The 16,331-nt window shown below is 43.6% G+C and overlaps 1 protein-coding gene across 2 annotated transcripts in view; it reads right to left on the reverse strand.

The window, feature by feature from the left end:
* Positions 1 to 16,331, reverse strand: part of grid1b (glutamate receptor, ionotropic, delta 1b) — a 429,877-nt gene that overhangs the window by 69,389 nt on the left and 344,157 nt on the right. For both annotated transcript variants that reach the window (XM_024008802.2, XM_024008801.2), the window contains exons 5-6: positions 13,433 to 13,486; positions 3,622 to 3,795 (exon numbers count right to left, since the gene is read on the reverse strand). In XM_024008802.2, coding sequence (XP_023864570.1) covers positions 3,622 to 3,795; positions 13,433 to 13,486 — 228 coding nt within the window. The remainder of the gene's footprint in view (positions 1 to 3,621; positions 3,796 to 13,432; positions 13,487 to 16,331) is intronic.

Raw genomic sequence — 16,331 nt, forward strand, 5'->3', positions numbered from 1 at the left:
TGGCAGGAAGCTTGGCAACAGTGATGTACTGGGCCGGATTTACTACCCTCTGTAGCGCCTTGCGGTCAGATGCCGAGCAGTTGCCAGGCCAAGCAGTGATGCAACCAGAMAGGATGCTCTTGCAGCTGTAGAACTTTTTGAGGATCTGAGGACCCATGCCAAACCTTTTCAGTCTCCTGAGGGGGAATAGGCTTTGTCGTGCCCTCTTCATGACTGTCTTGGTGTGTTTGGACCATGATAGTTTGTTAGTGATGTGGACACCAGGGAACTTGAAGATCTTAACCCGCTCCATTACATCCCCGTTGATGTGAATGGGGGTGTGCTTGGCCCTCTTTTTCCTGTAGTCCACRACCATCTCATTTGTCTTGATCACATTGAGGGAGAGGTTGTTGTCCTGGCACCACAATGCCAGGTTTCTGACCTCCTCCTTATAGGCTGTCTCATCTTTGTCTGTGATCAGGCTTACCACCGGTGTGTCGTTGGCAAACTTACTGATGGAGTTGTAATCATGTGTGACCATGMAGTCGTGGGTGAACAGGGAGTMCAGGAGGGGACTAACCACGCACCCCTGAGGGGCCCCTGTGATGTGGATCAGCGTGGCAGATGTGTGGTTGCCTACCCTTACCACCTGGTGGCATCCCATCAGGAAGTTCAGGATCAATTTGCAGGGGGAGATGTTTAGTCCCAGTGTTTTAGCTCAGTGATGAGCTGTGAGGGCACTATGGTGTTGAACGCTGAGCTGTAGTCAATGAACAGCATTCTCAYATAGGTGTTCCTTTTGTCCAGGTGGAAAAGGGCAGTATGGAGTGCAATAGAGATTGCCTTATCTGTGGATCTGTTGGGGCGGTGTGCGAATTGGAGTGGGTCTAGAATTTCTGGGATGATGGTGTTGATGTGARCCATGACGAGACTTTCAAAGCCCTTCATGGCTACAGACGTGAGTGCGGGTGGTAGTCATTTAGGTCGTTACCTTGGCGTTCTTGGGCACAGGGACTATGGTGGTCTACTTGAAAYGTGGGTATTACAGACTCAGTCAGGGAGAGGTTGAAAATATCAGTGAAGACACTTGCCAGTTGGTCAGCTCATGCTCTGAGTACGAGTCCTGGTAATCTGTCTGGCCCTGCAGCCTTGTGAATGTTGAGCTGTTTAAAGGTCTTACTCACATCGTCTACTGAGAGTGTGATCACACAGTCGTCCGTAACAGCTGGTGTGCTCATGCATTGTTCAGTGTTGCTTGCCTCAAAGCTAGCATAGAAGCATTTAGCTCATTAAGTCACTGGGCAGCTTGCTACTAGGTTTCCATTTGTAGTCTATAATAGTTAGCAAGCCCTGCYACATCCGACGAGCGTCAGAGCCGGTGTAGTAGGATTCAGTCTTAGTCCTGTATTGAAGCTTTGCCTGTTTGAATATTCTTCAGAGGGCATTGCGGGATTTCTTATAATCGGMCGGATTAGTGTCCAGCTCCCTAAAAGCGGCAGCCCTTTACCTCAGTGCAGATGTTGCCTGTACTACATGGCTTCTGGTTGGGATATGTACGTACGGTCTCTGTAGGGACGACGTCATCGATGCACTTATTGATGAAGCCGGTGACTGATGTGGTATACTCCTCAATGCCATCGGATGAATCCCGAAACATATTCCAGTCTGTGCTAGCAAAACATTCCTGTTGCTTAGCATCCACATCATCTGACCACTTCCATGTTGAGCGAGTCACTGGTACTTCCTGCTTGAGTTTTTGCTTGTAAGCAGGAATCAGGAGGATAGAATTGTGGTCAGATTTGCCAAATGGAGGGCGAGGGAGAGCTTTGTACGCATCTCTGTGTGTGGAGTAAAGGTGGTCTAGAGTTTTTTTTCCTTTGGTTCCTTTGACATGCTGGTCGAAATGAGGTTAAAACGGATTTACTTTTTCCTGCATTAAAGTCGCCGGCCACTAGGAGTGCCACTTCTGGATGAGCATTCAACAACAACAACAACAACTCTGCATGTTTACTCCCTTATCACTTCTGTCCTCTCCTCTGCCTTGTTGTTAGTTGTGTCCTTTCCTTTCCTGTTTCTGTGTTTTGATGATAACCTTCTTATTACTTCACTATCACAACATGTTCAACCAGAGATCAGCAACAAGTGACCCCGTTAGAAGTCTCCATCGAGAGTTCTGTGATCGGCTATCTCAGTCATGCTCATCCCACCCATAGAAGTGGAGTGAATCACTGCATTATGGAGGTGACTTGCTGTGTGCCAGTGTACCGACAGAGTGAAGAAATGCATATGGCTAATTTGTTAATACATGGATAATTTACAGCTTTCCAGGGTTTGAGAACTAGATACAGTAGTGTTAAAAGTGCAAATTCAGCGACAGACTGCTGATGGGGTTTCGCCGGCACCGTGAACCAGCATTTTCCTTGTCATGAGGGTGATTTAACATCAAAGAGTGTTTAACCCTCTTTTGCATTAATTATTGAGATAAGAGCCCCTGGAGGATTTGGGCCATCTGTTAACGGTTAGCGATAGCGAGAGTTCAGRTGGGTTCAAGGAGGTTTTCAGTCAGAGACACCTCTGGTTACATAAAGGTGGAACAGAGGGGAGGGATGTCAGAGAGCAGCATSCATGTGATCTCGTTGAGTGGTTTGRCTGAGAATGTCTAGCTGCTATCTAGCTGCCATATCAAAGAGGMATCTTTGATAACTTTGTCATCATATAGTACTTGTGTTGCTTCCTCTACTGTTACTGTTAAGGGGTAACATACTCAAAAACATATTCTTGTCATAAACTGCAGGCAGTGATTACACAGTGTTTACTCCAAGTTTACGAGAATCTCAGATTATTATTTGTTGGATTCTTAGCAATAAAGTGTAGGTTGCTTGGATGAGTAAACTAAAATAACTACTATGAATGGGAAGTTCAGTCTGAAATAGTATTAGGAGACTCAGGGGACTGAAAGCAAAACAACTAATGAGTCAATAGGAATCACAGGTCTAATCCTGGTCCTCTCAACCATAGAAATATAATCTCTAGAATTGGAATCCCMATTCAATGGGTCTAAGTCCCTTCTAGTGATTATATATCTATGCTCTCAACCAACTCTTCCTTATCTGTCCTACAGGCCTCCAAAAGCTGTCACTGTATCCCACCACATGTCAATGGCACAGCCTTGTGTAACATCTCATCATCCATTATCACTCAATGGGAGATAAACTATAGGTGCTGTTGACCTTCAGAGGCCCCCMGGTCACATGCTCAGTGATACTCTAAACAGACATTCTGGGGCTGTCCCTGACGTGACATGTGATAGGAGTCACTGACCTCACCCCCAGAGGCAGCATCAGATAACAGCAAAAGTAGACATGGGTACAGCGCTAACATTTCTTCGATATACATAATTGTTGTTTCTTATGTATTTGTTATGATCGGCCTTGAAGATATTAGTAAAGAGCAAATGTAATTTGGCTCTGAATATGATATGTGGGGACTGACAATTTTTCCTGACCAAATCTCCGGACAGGTATAACTCAGGACTCGGGCCCCTGGTCAGGTTACAGGGCCAGGAAAGATGCTTGACCCTAGGGATATAAGACCACTGGCCTTGATGTGAAGGTGCATAAAAAGGCCCCTTGTTGAACTGACCTCAAGTGACTGTAAGTATCCTTCCTGGGGGTCACAGAGTAAGGAGGAGATGCGGTGGTTGTTCCTCATGCAGCGCACGCTGCTGTCCCTCCACAGCGGGAAGATCTGACGAATCACTGTCATCCGCCCCAATGCACTGTGGGCCAGCTCCATGATCTCAGTGTCACTGATCTCCTACAGACAGAAGGGGAAAGAAGGGAAGAGGAGGGGAGAGAAGGGGAGAGGAGGTGAGAGGAGGAGAGAAGGGAGAGAGGGGGAGAGGAGGGGAGGAGTAGAGGGGTAGAGAAGGGGAGAGAGGGAGAGGGGGGAAGGAGGGGGGAGGGGAGGGGAGGGGGGAGAGGAGGGGGGGGGGGAAGGGGAGAGAGGGGGAGAGGGTAGGGGCTGTCTCTTATACACATCTAGATGTGTATAAGAGACAGGGAGAGAGGAGGGGAGAGACTGGGAGGAGAGGAGGGGAGAGAAGGGGAGAGGAGGAGAGCGGAAGAGAAGGGGAGAGGGGTAGAGAAAGGGAGAGGAGGAGAGGGGTAGAGAAGTGGAGAGGAGGAGAGGGGTAGAGAAGTGGAGAGGAGGAGAGGGGAAGAGAAGGGGAGAAGGAGAGACAAGAGGAAAGAAGGAGAGAAGGGGAGACATGTTACAGCATAAAAAAAAGGTGAAACAAAAACTGTCCTGCCTGTTACTACAGACTACCAACTATGACAAGGTGGACAGAGTCCCTGTGTACGGTGACCATATTAGGACAGCCTCAGTCTCAGCAGGTGGCAGTGCTGCAAGAGCTGTGTCCTAAGAAGAAATCTCTCCGATGAGTATGAATATGGATGCTTTGCTGCGTGGTGAAAGAGCTTCTTCCTTCACCTCCTATTTCCTTGGGTCTGCTTGCTGTTTACATCACAGTGCTCACTCAGCCTGCAGGCAAACTCTGAGCTCCTGCCTGGGAGACCCATCCAGTCCAAGGCCCCATCATCTCATCTGCCGCATCCACCCCCTGGATATGTGCTAGTCAGCCASTGCAAGCCCCTGGCCCCCGGCTCCCTGCTCACCCCACCACCACAGCTGTTGGCTTGTCTTCTCAGACTTTGTTTGTTTTTATCGTATTTTCTGCTGGCTTGGGCTTCCCTCAGCCCTGTGGGACTGGGAAATGAACCTAGGCAGGCTTGCACAATTCCAGTCTACACTTTGCCTGGCCTGGCATGKCCTGACTCCTGATTCCTGACACTGTCAGGCACACCTCAAAGGTGGCTTCCTGGATACAGATTAAGCCTWGTTCTGAACTAAAAAGCAAACTTAATGGTGAATCTCAATTGAAAATTATTTTTGGGGCTTAATCTGTATCCCGGGATACCACCCCATTTTTGTCTGAAGCAGCAGGGAAGCCTACGGTTCTGTATCACTTCCGCATCAATCAGAGAGAGGATTCTCGCATGACATGATAATAATAACAGACACATCTGGTACTGACCATTTGGCAGTGATGCATGGTTAATTKACCCTACAACTATAATGTGATATGGAGGAAATAAATGCTGGTCACAGCTTTAAAAAATWATATCTCATCACAAAACTCTGAGCTGACAAATTATTCAACGGCAGATGCTCTAATAAAAATAATACATTGAAGCAGTGTGGGTAATGTTTTACTCATCATCACATTGGTATTTTGTCCATATATATAAAGATGCCAAAGTTTTATACACAGATTTTTTGYTTTTGTTAAATCTGGGGACATATTCTTTTTTGGTTGTAGTTTTTCACCCTGTCATAGCTAATAGGGTATATGGTGTACAGTATACAACATTTGCTTTCATAGGATAACCAGAGGCAAAGTCATTAATACATTAATGAGCTACATCGGGTGATTGGTTAAGCCTTTTTGGGGTGTGTGACATCACACAGATTTTTCCTTTCCACAAACTGTCTGTTGCTTGATATGAGCAAGCTGGCCCAAATGTATCAAATCCACAATTAGTTGGCTAGTAGTGGCTACTGCCTTTAGTGTTCTAGCTAGCTACATTTCAGTAATTTAGCTAGCCTCCTAAATGCAGTGGTCAGTGGATAAACTACACTAAATATGAGTTGAACATATTTGCCTGAAAACAAATTAATCACCAGATATTGTTGTCCATGGTGTTATCATGTCTAACCAGTGGGCTCCTGAGTCTAGCTAGCGGAGTCGTTTGGCGTCCACGATTAGCTAACTGTGATAGTTAGCAATTGGTTACTGCTTGGCCAATGTGAGCCAGCATGCTAGCTAGCTACATTTCAGTCAGTAGATATCCTTCTAAATGCGGTGGTCACTGGATAAACTAGCTATGAATTTAACATATTTTGGTGAAAACAAACTAGTAGCCAGATGTTGTTGCCCATGGTTGAATAATATCTAACCAGCTGGCTCCTGAAGCCTATGTGACATGTCTAGTAGCTCCCGAGTCCAGGCGCAGTTTAGCTAATGTTAGCTAGCTTAGCTTAGCTAGCTGAGCTTTTATAGAATGCGGCTAAGATGATTCAAACCCTGTGGCTAGCTAACAAGTCCTTCTCGGCGACAATGTTATTCAACAATATTATTGGGGTACGGTACTATTAGATGTATTTTAATTTTAAAGTAACTGTCATTGAAGTTGGTGGTTAGTACTGGTTTTAGGGTTGTCACCAGTTACCACAGACAAAGGCAAGTTTTAGATCCGAGGGAGAGATACTTTTGAGGAGATAGGACACTCCATTGGAAATGAACGCCCATTGTGAATTTTGCCCATGCATCATCAATGAGCCGCATGGTGCATTCTGGGCGAATCTGGGACAAGGAGAGCWTTCCTTCAAGGAGTGAATGGGAGTCAATTGGGCGTTAGCTCAAAAAACAAACATTAGTATGAATTTCGTTACACAATTTTTTTCGGAGATGTGAGATAATTAACTTGTTCTATGTAATATCGTATAGCTTTGGAATCGTGATATTACATACACTACATAACCAAAGGTATGTGGACACCTGCTCGTTGAACATCTCATTCCAAAGTCATGGGAAGGCTTTCCACTAGATGTTGGAACATTGCTGAGAGGACTTGCTTCAATTCAGCCACAAGAGCGTTAGTGAGGTCGGGCACTGATGTTTGGCGATTAGGCCTGGCTCGCAGTCGCCGTTCCAATTCCCAAAGGTTTTTGATAGGGTTGAGGTCCGGGCTCTGTGCAGGCCAGTAAAGTTCTTCCACACCGGTCTCGACAAACAACTTCTGTGTGGACCTCGCTTTGTGCAAGGGGGAATTTTCATGCTGAAACAGGAAAGGGATTTCCCCAAAATGTTGCCACAAAGTTGGAAGCACTGACTAGTCTAGAATGTCATTGTATGCTGTAGCGTTAAGATTTCCATTCAATCAAACTAAGGGGCCTAGACCGAACCAATAAAAACAGCCCCAGACCATTATTCCTCATCCACCAAACTTTACAGTTGGCACAATGCATTGGGGCAAGTAACGTTCTCTTGGCATCCGTCAAACCCAGATTTGTCCAGATGGTGAAGCGTGATTCATCACTCCAGAGAACGTGTTTCCTCTGTTCCAGAGCCCAATGTCGGCAAGCTTTACACCACTTCAGCCGAGGCTTGGCATTGCGCATGGTGATCTTAGGCTTGTGTGCGGCTGCTCGGCCATGGAAGCCCATTTCATTAAGCTCCCGACGAACAGTTCTTGTGCTGATGTTGCTTCCAGAGGCAGTTTGGAACTCAAATCAAATGTTATTGGTCACATGTGTTTAGCAGATATTATTGTGGGTGTAGTGAAATGCTCGGTAGTGAGTGTTGCAACCAAAAACTTTTTTTTTTTTTACATGCTAGACGCTTCAGCACTTGGCGGTTCTGTTCTGTGAGCTTGTGTGGCCTACCACTTCGCGGCTGAGCACTTGCAGTTCTAGCAGGGCAGAAATTTGACGAAATGACTTGGCATCCTACGACGGTGCCATGTTGAAAGTTACTGAGCTCTTCAGTAAGGGCATTCTACTGCCAATTTCTGTCTATGGAGAATGCATGTATGTGTGCTTGATTYTATACACTAGTCAGCAATGGGTGTGGCTGAAATAGCCATATTTTTGTATAAATATGGCCAATGTCCATGTTGAAAGTCACTGAGCTCTTCAGTAAGGGCATTCTACTGCCAATTTTTGTCTATGGAGAATGCATGTATGTGTGCTTAATTTTATACACTAGTCAGCAACGGGTGTGGTTGAAATAGCCATATTTGTGTATATACTGTATAGKGTACGTTAAAAGAAAATAGGAAAGTTTCTTGACTAATGCTGCGTTCACGTGCTAGTTGGAACTAGGAAACTCGAAAATGTCCGACTTGCTAACTGGTTKTAATTATACACGTGCCGCTTTCAACCAGTTAGCTAGTCAAAAAKGTGGGAGTTTGTTAATCCTAGCATGTGAACACGGCACATACCCTGACTTGGAGAAGAGTTTGTGTGATGATTAGCTTAGCAACCGCATGATGCAGCATGACAACTTGAACACGTTTGGTTGACAGTCTACTGGGTGAGGTTCCTCCGTTCATTACMCATTGGGATTCCTATCTCTTACTTTCTCTAATATCTCTGTCCGAGGGGAGAGAAATTGTCCGCCATTGTTTTGTGTTTTGCTAGGGGCTCGAAGTGATGCCCCCAATAAGGATCAACCAGTCACCCGACGGATAACAATRACTTTGCCTCCGTCTATCCCCCGAAGAAAAGATTACGTACAGCAGCGCAGTACAGAGCATCCTACTGGATGTGTCAACATCTTTTTCCCATTAAATTGAATTGTTTCATTCCCACATCAGTGCAGATCTGGGCGGGTTGGGKGTTAGTGTTAGCACTCTCTTCTCCTGGCCTCACATGCCCCTCCTGATTTCACMCTCCGATGTGTCCAACATCTACAGAWGCTGTACAGGCTGGGCCTCTATCCTGCCGACCCCCAGGACAGACCATCTGGTCATCCAACAGTCCTGAAGACTGGAGCTGACCTACTCTAGAATCTCAAGCTCCAGACAGGAGAGTGGCTCAGGAGATGGACGATGGGCGATAGACTATGGACTTATAACAGAAGGATATTTTGATGGAGCACACAACTGTCCATGTCCATGAAGACTCTTCCATAAAGACTCATGTTTATGTAGACATAGTAGTGTTGATCTTAGCCTGGGCCTCTAAACTCTCTGTATCAGATGAATAATTAAGGTGAAGCTACAGCAGTGTTCGGGAGGATCTGTCTGATAGTACAACACCAAGGTTAGAGTGTCTCAGCTAGGAAAAGCTAGCTACATACTGTAGGGTGAGAGTGCAGTATAGTTGTACTAGAAACATAACATGCAATACATTATGAAGTAAACATATTTTCTCGTTCTGACGGAAAAACTATAAATAGTTTTGAAAAATCAGCCTCAAAAGAAACATAATTATTGAAGATAAATGAACAGTGCACGCTACTCACAGTACGTGTTTCTAGACAACTCTGGAAAGAAAATTCTGATCAACAGTAATTCTTCAAAGAAAATCGATATCATAAGACTTTGAAATGTATATTTAGAATCATTTTTCTTATTCTGTTTGACTGATACGAAATGTAATTAAACAACAACAAAAAAGATCTGAAGGTTAAAAATATATATATATATATATATATATATATATATATATATATTTTTTTTTTTACCTTCAGATCTTTTTACCTTCAGATCTTTTATATATATACAGTATCCGTCAAAGGTTTGGACACACCTACTCATTCCATGGGTATTTTTACTATTTTCACCATTGTAGAATAGTGAAGACATCAAAACTATGAAATWACACATATGGAATCATGGAGTAACCAAARAATTGTTAAACTAAAAATATATTTTATATTTGAGATTCTTCAAAGTAGCCACCCTTTGCCTTGATGACAGCATTGCACACTCTTGGCATTCTCTCAACCAGCTTCACCTGGAATGCTTTTCCATAAGTCTTGAAGGAATTTTGAAGGAACATATGCTGAGCACTTGTTGGCTGCTTTTCCTTCACTCTGCGGTCCAACTCATCAGCACTCCATCACTCTCCTTCTTGGTCAAATAACCCTTACACAGCCTGGTGTGTTGGGTCATTGTCCTGTTGAAATACAAATGATAGTCCCACTAAGCGCAAACCAGATGGTATGGCGTATCAAATCAAATGTATTTATATAGCCCTTCTTACATCAGCTGATATATCAAAGTGCTGTACAGAAACCCAGCCTAAAACCCCAAACAGCAAGCAATGCAGGTGTAGAAGCACGGTGGCTAGGAAAAACTCCCTAGAAAGGCCAAAACCTAGGAAGAAACCTAGAGAGGAACCAGGCTATGAGGGGTGGCCAGTCCTCTTCTGGCTGTGCCGGGTGGAGATTATAACAGAACATGGCCAAGATGTTCAAATRTTCATAAATGACCAGCATGGTCAAATAATAATAATCACAGTAGTTGTTGAGGGTGCAACAAGTCAGCACCTCAGGAGTAAATGTCTGTTGGCCTTTCATAGCCAATCATTGAGAGTATCTCTACCGCTCCTGCTGTCTCTAGAGAGTTGAAAACAGCAGGTCTGGGACAGGTAGCACGTCCGGTGAACAGGTCAGGGTTCCATAGCCGCAGGCAGAACAGTTGAAACTGGAGCAGCAGCACGGCCAGTATCACGGCCGGTATCGCTGCACGGCCAGCAGCACGGCCGGTATCGCTGCGCAATGCTGACGTAGCCATGCTGATTAAGTGTGCCTTGAATTCTAAATAAATCACTGACAGTGTCACCAGCAAAGCACCCCCACACCATCACACCACCTCCTCCATGCTCCATGGTGGGAACCACACATGAAGAGATCATCTGTTCACCTACTCTGCGTTTCACAAAGGCATGGTGGTTGGAACCAAAACTCTCAAATTTGGACTCATCAGACCAAAGGACAGATTTCCACCGGTCTAATGTCCATTGCTYGTGTTTCTGGGCCCAAGCAATTCTCTTCTTCTTATTGGTGTCCTTTRGTAGTGCTTTCTTTGCAGCAAATCAACCATGAAGGCCTGATTCGCGCAGTCTCCTCTGAACAGTTGATGTTGAGATGTGTCTGTTACTTGAAGTCTTGGTTACTACATGATTCCATATGTGTTATTTCATAGTTTTGATGTCTTCACTATAATTCTACAATGTAGAAAATAGTAAAAATAAAGAAAAACCCTTGAATGAGTAGGTGGGTCCAAACTTTTGACTGTTGTATATCCACCGACACTGAACAAGAATTGTACTTTCTTTCTCTCTAACGTTGATGTGTATGTGGGGTTTCAAAGAGCAGAATAACCATTCTAGACTGCAGACATAGATAATACTAATATAAGTAAAAATGCCTCTGGATTCATTTTCCAACACATTTTTGTAAAGGAATATTTCACGAAGAGAAGAGAGATAAAATTTAATTTTCATGTGTTCATTAAATTATTCATGAACTTGGATTGTTACCTTGAAAATATCTTTGAGTTGTTAAAAAGAACAGAGAGACTTCCTCCTCATTATATTTTCAGATTATGTACAGAAGACGTTTCACCCATTTCTGATGCGGGCTCACAATGACAATAACTGGAGTATACTAACATACACAAATTAGCTTAATGGAAACACAATATAACACTGTATAATATACCATGCCATGTGTAGAYGTAAGTGACAGCCAAATCACTCAGCAACACAAACCAGCACGACGTCTGCCTTCGTTTTTATACACCGGCAACACACAAACACAAAATCGATTAAAGCTCCATCTGCCGCTGCGTCATCTCCCCCCATTCCCACTTTCCCGGCATCAGCGAACATTAGGAACACTCATAATAATAAATAAGACTTATCTCTGGTAGGCTGTGACATCACAACAACCACGGCTCTCTGCCCGCCATTGGGCAGTCTGGGCGAGGCAGCACCAGCTCCACAGGAGGCCAGTACACCTGCAGCTACAGTACTCTCAAACCCTCATCAACTCTCTCTACTGCTGCCTGGCTGCATTCTGAGCAGACCCTGCTACTTTTAATTGGCCTCCTATGAACAGGCTGGATTAAAGGGCAGGGTTGTTTACATCAGCACAGTGTTAGAGCCGGCATACTGAGACCTGGGTAGATGTCTTTGAGACATTGGCCGCATCCGAATACTAATACTAGTGTACTACATTCTTAAACTGCATACTATATTCAGTGTTTGATCTAGTAGAATTCACTCATCTTTTCTGACTCGCGTGTTTGACAAAAGCTGATAATCAGATAAATTGACATACTCTACCAAAATAAACGAATGGCAGGAGTCAACGCAATCGCGCATTAAATAATGCATTTGGARGACTACTTTCAAAATTTCACACACKACAAAATKATTTTTTGTTGTTGATACTATTTAGTAAGCTAGTATGGCTATTGGGACAGGGCCACTGTCTGACTCTGCTTCGGGCACAGTTACTGCTGAAAAACAAGTGTGGCGTCCTAGTGGTACAGAGACCCAGACTATGTCTATGGCTAAGACCTAGGSATGAGTGCCAAATGGCACCCTAATCCCTATCGTGTACTACTTTTGACCTGGACCCAGGGCCCATAGGCCTCTGGTCAAAAGTAGTACACTATATAGGGAAAATACTTCCATTTTGGACGCACTCATAGGAGCAACACTTTTGCCGAAATTACCACATTGAACAAGAGATGACAGTTTGCCATTTATCATTTAAAAAATGAGAAGTGTTTTTACATAACTGCAAATGCTTAAAAGATGTCTGAAGTGGATGTGGGAGACTCAGGCATATTGAAATTGAAACAACAGAGAGGAAACTTTTAGGAATCCTTAGCCAATTGGCAACGCTTGTAACGAGAGAACACATAAGTACAATTATAGTTGAGTCCAGAGAGAAATCTATGATGTGGAAATCGATCAAGGAAATTATGTAACTAAATTGGAACTGTCATGTCTCTTTCTTATTGGGGAATTTCAAATGCAATTTTGGCCACATCTTCATAATGGTGCAGGAGTTTTGTTGTATCAAACAATGAGCACATCTTTTGTTAGAGCTCTATCAGGGTGCAGAGTGACTGAAGGATGTGAGACACACGCAATGCAAGGTGCTGTAGAACTGTGAGCGACTACTGATCTACTCGATGCGTCTAGCAGTTCCCTTGATCGTCAACTCACTGTTATTGGCATCGTGCAGTTGTTGTGGGTATATACACTGAGTGTACAAAACATTAGGAACACCTTATTAATATGGAGTTGCACCCCCTTTTGCCCTCAGGACAGGATAAATTCGTCGGGCCATGGACTCTACAAGGTGTCGAAAGCGTTCCACAGGGATGCTGGCCCATGTTGACTCCAATGCTTCCCACAGTTGTGTCAGGTTGTCTGGATGTCCTTTGGGTGTTGGACCATTCTATTGAGTGTGAAAAACACAGCAGCATTGGAGTTCTTGACACACTCAAACCGGTGCACCTGACTCCTACAACCATATCCAGTTCAAAGACACTTACATAATTTGTCTTCCCCATTCACCCTCTGATTGTCTCAAGGTTTAAAAATCATTACTTAACCTGTCCCCCCCCCTTCATCTACACCGATTGAAGTGGATTTAACAAGTGACATCAATAAGGGATCACAGCTTTCACCTGGATTCACCTGGTCGTTCTGTCATGGAACGAGCAGGTTCTCCTAATGTTTTGTATACTCAGTGTAGAGGAAAGGCAAAGATAGGAGTTAGGAGAAAGAGAGAGAGAGAAAAGAAGCGAGAGAGAGATTTATCAGCAGCATCAACATAAATACTCTCATCTTCGCTTACCTCATTGACAAATACCCAGTGACTGTCCTTGGAAGCCAGGTTGGTTTCAACAGCCTGCAAAGAAAGAGAGAGAAATAAAGAGGTTACCATAGTGACAGATAAGACTGTGGTGGGAAGAGGCAGATTGAGTCCAGAAGACTTGGATGTATTGCTGCTGTTTCTATCCAACAGAACCCATGTAAAATCGTCTACAGTCTTGTCATTATCCAATTATACAAGGAACAAACATAAGACCCATGTGGCTTGGAAAACCATGATGGACAAACAGCATTGGATCYATGCAAGCCTCACAGCTAAAGACTCTCCAAAATCCAGCGGACGGTAGCTCAAAATGACCGTCCAATCATTTGTCAYGGAGACAATTTTTGTTCAAATTTGTCAAATAAATTGCACAGTATGTTCACACAAAACACCTCAGCTGTGAAAATAGTGTTTGTACAATTCCTTCCGTTTTTCTCTTTTGTTGTTCTCATGGTGGTACTGACTTTCCCACAGTCCATTGTGTTGGCAGCCAGTTCCAACTGAAAAGTGTACTATAACATCCAAACCACAAKCCTTTTTTATGCCTTAGTGGTGCAGCATAGGTAGATATAAATGGTTGACAGCATAAGTAGAGCCAAATCGTTCAGCACCTAACATCTTTGCGTTTTGGAAAATTATAATTGCTCAGTGTAAGCCTACATTTTTTATGAAAGTGCTTGCTTGGGCCTATGCCATATATCATAATCACAACAGAAACGATCTTGTACTTTACAATAAAAACAAACATTTACACTGCCATTTGCAGAAAGAAAGGCCTGCACATGGYATAACCCAGTAAGAAAGGCCTGTACATGGTATAACCCAGTAAGAAAGGCCTGTACATGGTATAACCCAGAAAGGCCTTTTATTTAATCTTTATTTAACTAGGAAAGTCAGTTAAGAACAAATTATTTTTCAAYGACAGCCTAGGAACAGTGGGTTAACTGCCTTGTTGAGGGGCAGAATTACATATTTTTATTTTGTCAGATCAGGGATTTGATCTTTCAACTTTTCGGTTACTAGTCCAACACTCTAACCACTAGGCTACCTGCCGCCCCATAGTATAACAGCCTGCACAAGGTATAACCCAGAAAGGCCTGCACATGGTATAACCCAGTAAGAAAGGCCTGTACATAGTATAACCCAGAAAGGCCTGCACAAGGTATAACCCAGAAAGGCCTGCACATGGTATAACCCAGTAAGAAAGGCCTGTACATAGTATAACCCAGAAAGGCCTGCACATGATATAACCCAGAAAGGCCTGCACATGGTATAACCCTCATCATCCCATGCTGTATTCGTGTACTCACGTATAAAACATTCTGGTTGTACGGTGTCCATATTAGAACAGCCTAGCACATTTATGTTGAGATACATGTAGAGCATCTGCCAGTTGAGGGGCCCAATACAGAAGCTATGGATCACCCCATGTGATTCTCCTGTCCTCAAGCTAATTAGGCCTGACAGATGTTCTCAAACGGCTCTTCATTTGCCTGCCTTACCATAAGAAGGCTGTTACATATGTAAACACTTCGGTGGGTTCATGTTGACCATAAATATTCACAGATATATCCTGTCACAGAATTTCACAATGTAGGCTATACTACATGGATAATTGTACTGACTGCTCTAATGTGRGTAGTTTGTAATCATTTTGCTCCCCAACACACAGAGGTGGGACGCACACTCTTAGAAAAAAAGTTTCCAAAAAGGGTTCTTCAGCTCTCCCAATAGGAGAACCCTTTTTGGTTCCATGTAGAACCCTTTTGGGTTCCATGTAGAACTCTCTGTGGGAAAGGCTCTTCTACCAGGAAAAAAAAACGGTTCTACCTGGAACCAAAAAAGTTTCTTCAAAGGGTTCTCCTATGGGGACAGCCGAAGAACCCTTTCAGGCAGAGTTGCAAAAAAAAAGCCATATCTCAGACTGACCAAAAAAACGTAAGATTAAGATGGGCAAAATAACACAGACACTGGACAGAGGAACTCTGCCGAGAAGGCCAGGATCCCGGAGTCCCCTCTTCACTGTTGACTTTGAGAATGGTGGTTTACAGGTACTATTTAATGAAGCTGCCAGTTGAGGACTTGTAAGGCGTCTGTTTCTCAAACTAGAAACTCTAATGTACTTGTCCTCTTGCTCAGTTGTGCACTGGGGCCTCCCAATCCTCTTTCTATTCTGGTTAGAGGCAGTTTGCGCTGTTCTGTGAAGGGAGTAGTACACAGTGTTGTACGAGATCTTCAGTTTCTTGACAATTTCTCGCATGGAATAGCCTTAATTTCTCAGAACAAGAATACACTGACGAGTTTCAGAAGAAAGTGCTTTGTTTCTGGCCATTTTGTTCCTGTAATCGAACCCACCAATAGTGATGCTCCAGATACTCAACTAGTCTAAAGAAGGCCAGTTTTATTCCTTCTTTAATCAGAACAAAAGTTTTCAGCTGTGCTAACATAATTGCAAAAGTGTTTTCTAATGATCAAGCCTTTTAAAATGATCAACTTGGATTAGCTAACACAACGTGCCATTGGAACACAGGAGTGATGTTTGCTGATAATGGGCCTCTGTACGCCTATGTAGATATTCCATTATAAATCAGCTTTTTCCAGCTACAATACCCATTTACAATATTAACAGTGTCTACACTGTATTTCTGATCAATTTGATGTTATTTTAATGGACAAAAAATTTGCTTTTCTTCCAAAAACAAGTGACCCCAAACTTTTGAACGATAGTGTATATACGTATATGTATATTATTACATTTGTTTTGCTGAGAAAACTTGGTGGGAAAAAAATCTGCGGAACAAAATCGGCACACAGTTAGGGAACCCCGCTATAGCCTATAGTCTAGCTGCATATCATGCCACATTTCATGTATGCAAGA

Source organism: Salvelinus sp. IW2-2015, linkage group LG18, assembly GCF_002910315.2.
Source record: "Salvelinus sp. IW2-2015 linkage group LG18, ASM291031v2, whole genome shotgun sequence".
Classification (NCBI taxonomy): domain Eukaryota; kingdom Metazoa; phylum Chordata; class Actinopteri; order Salmoniformes; family Salmonidae; genus Salvelinus; species Salvelinus sp. IW2-2015.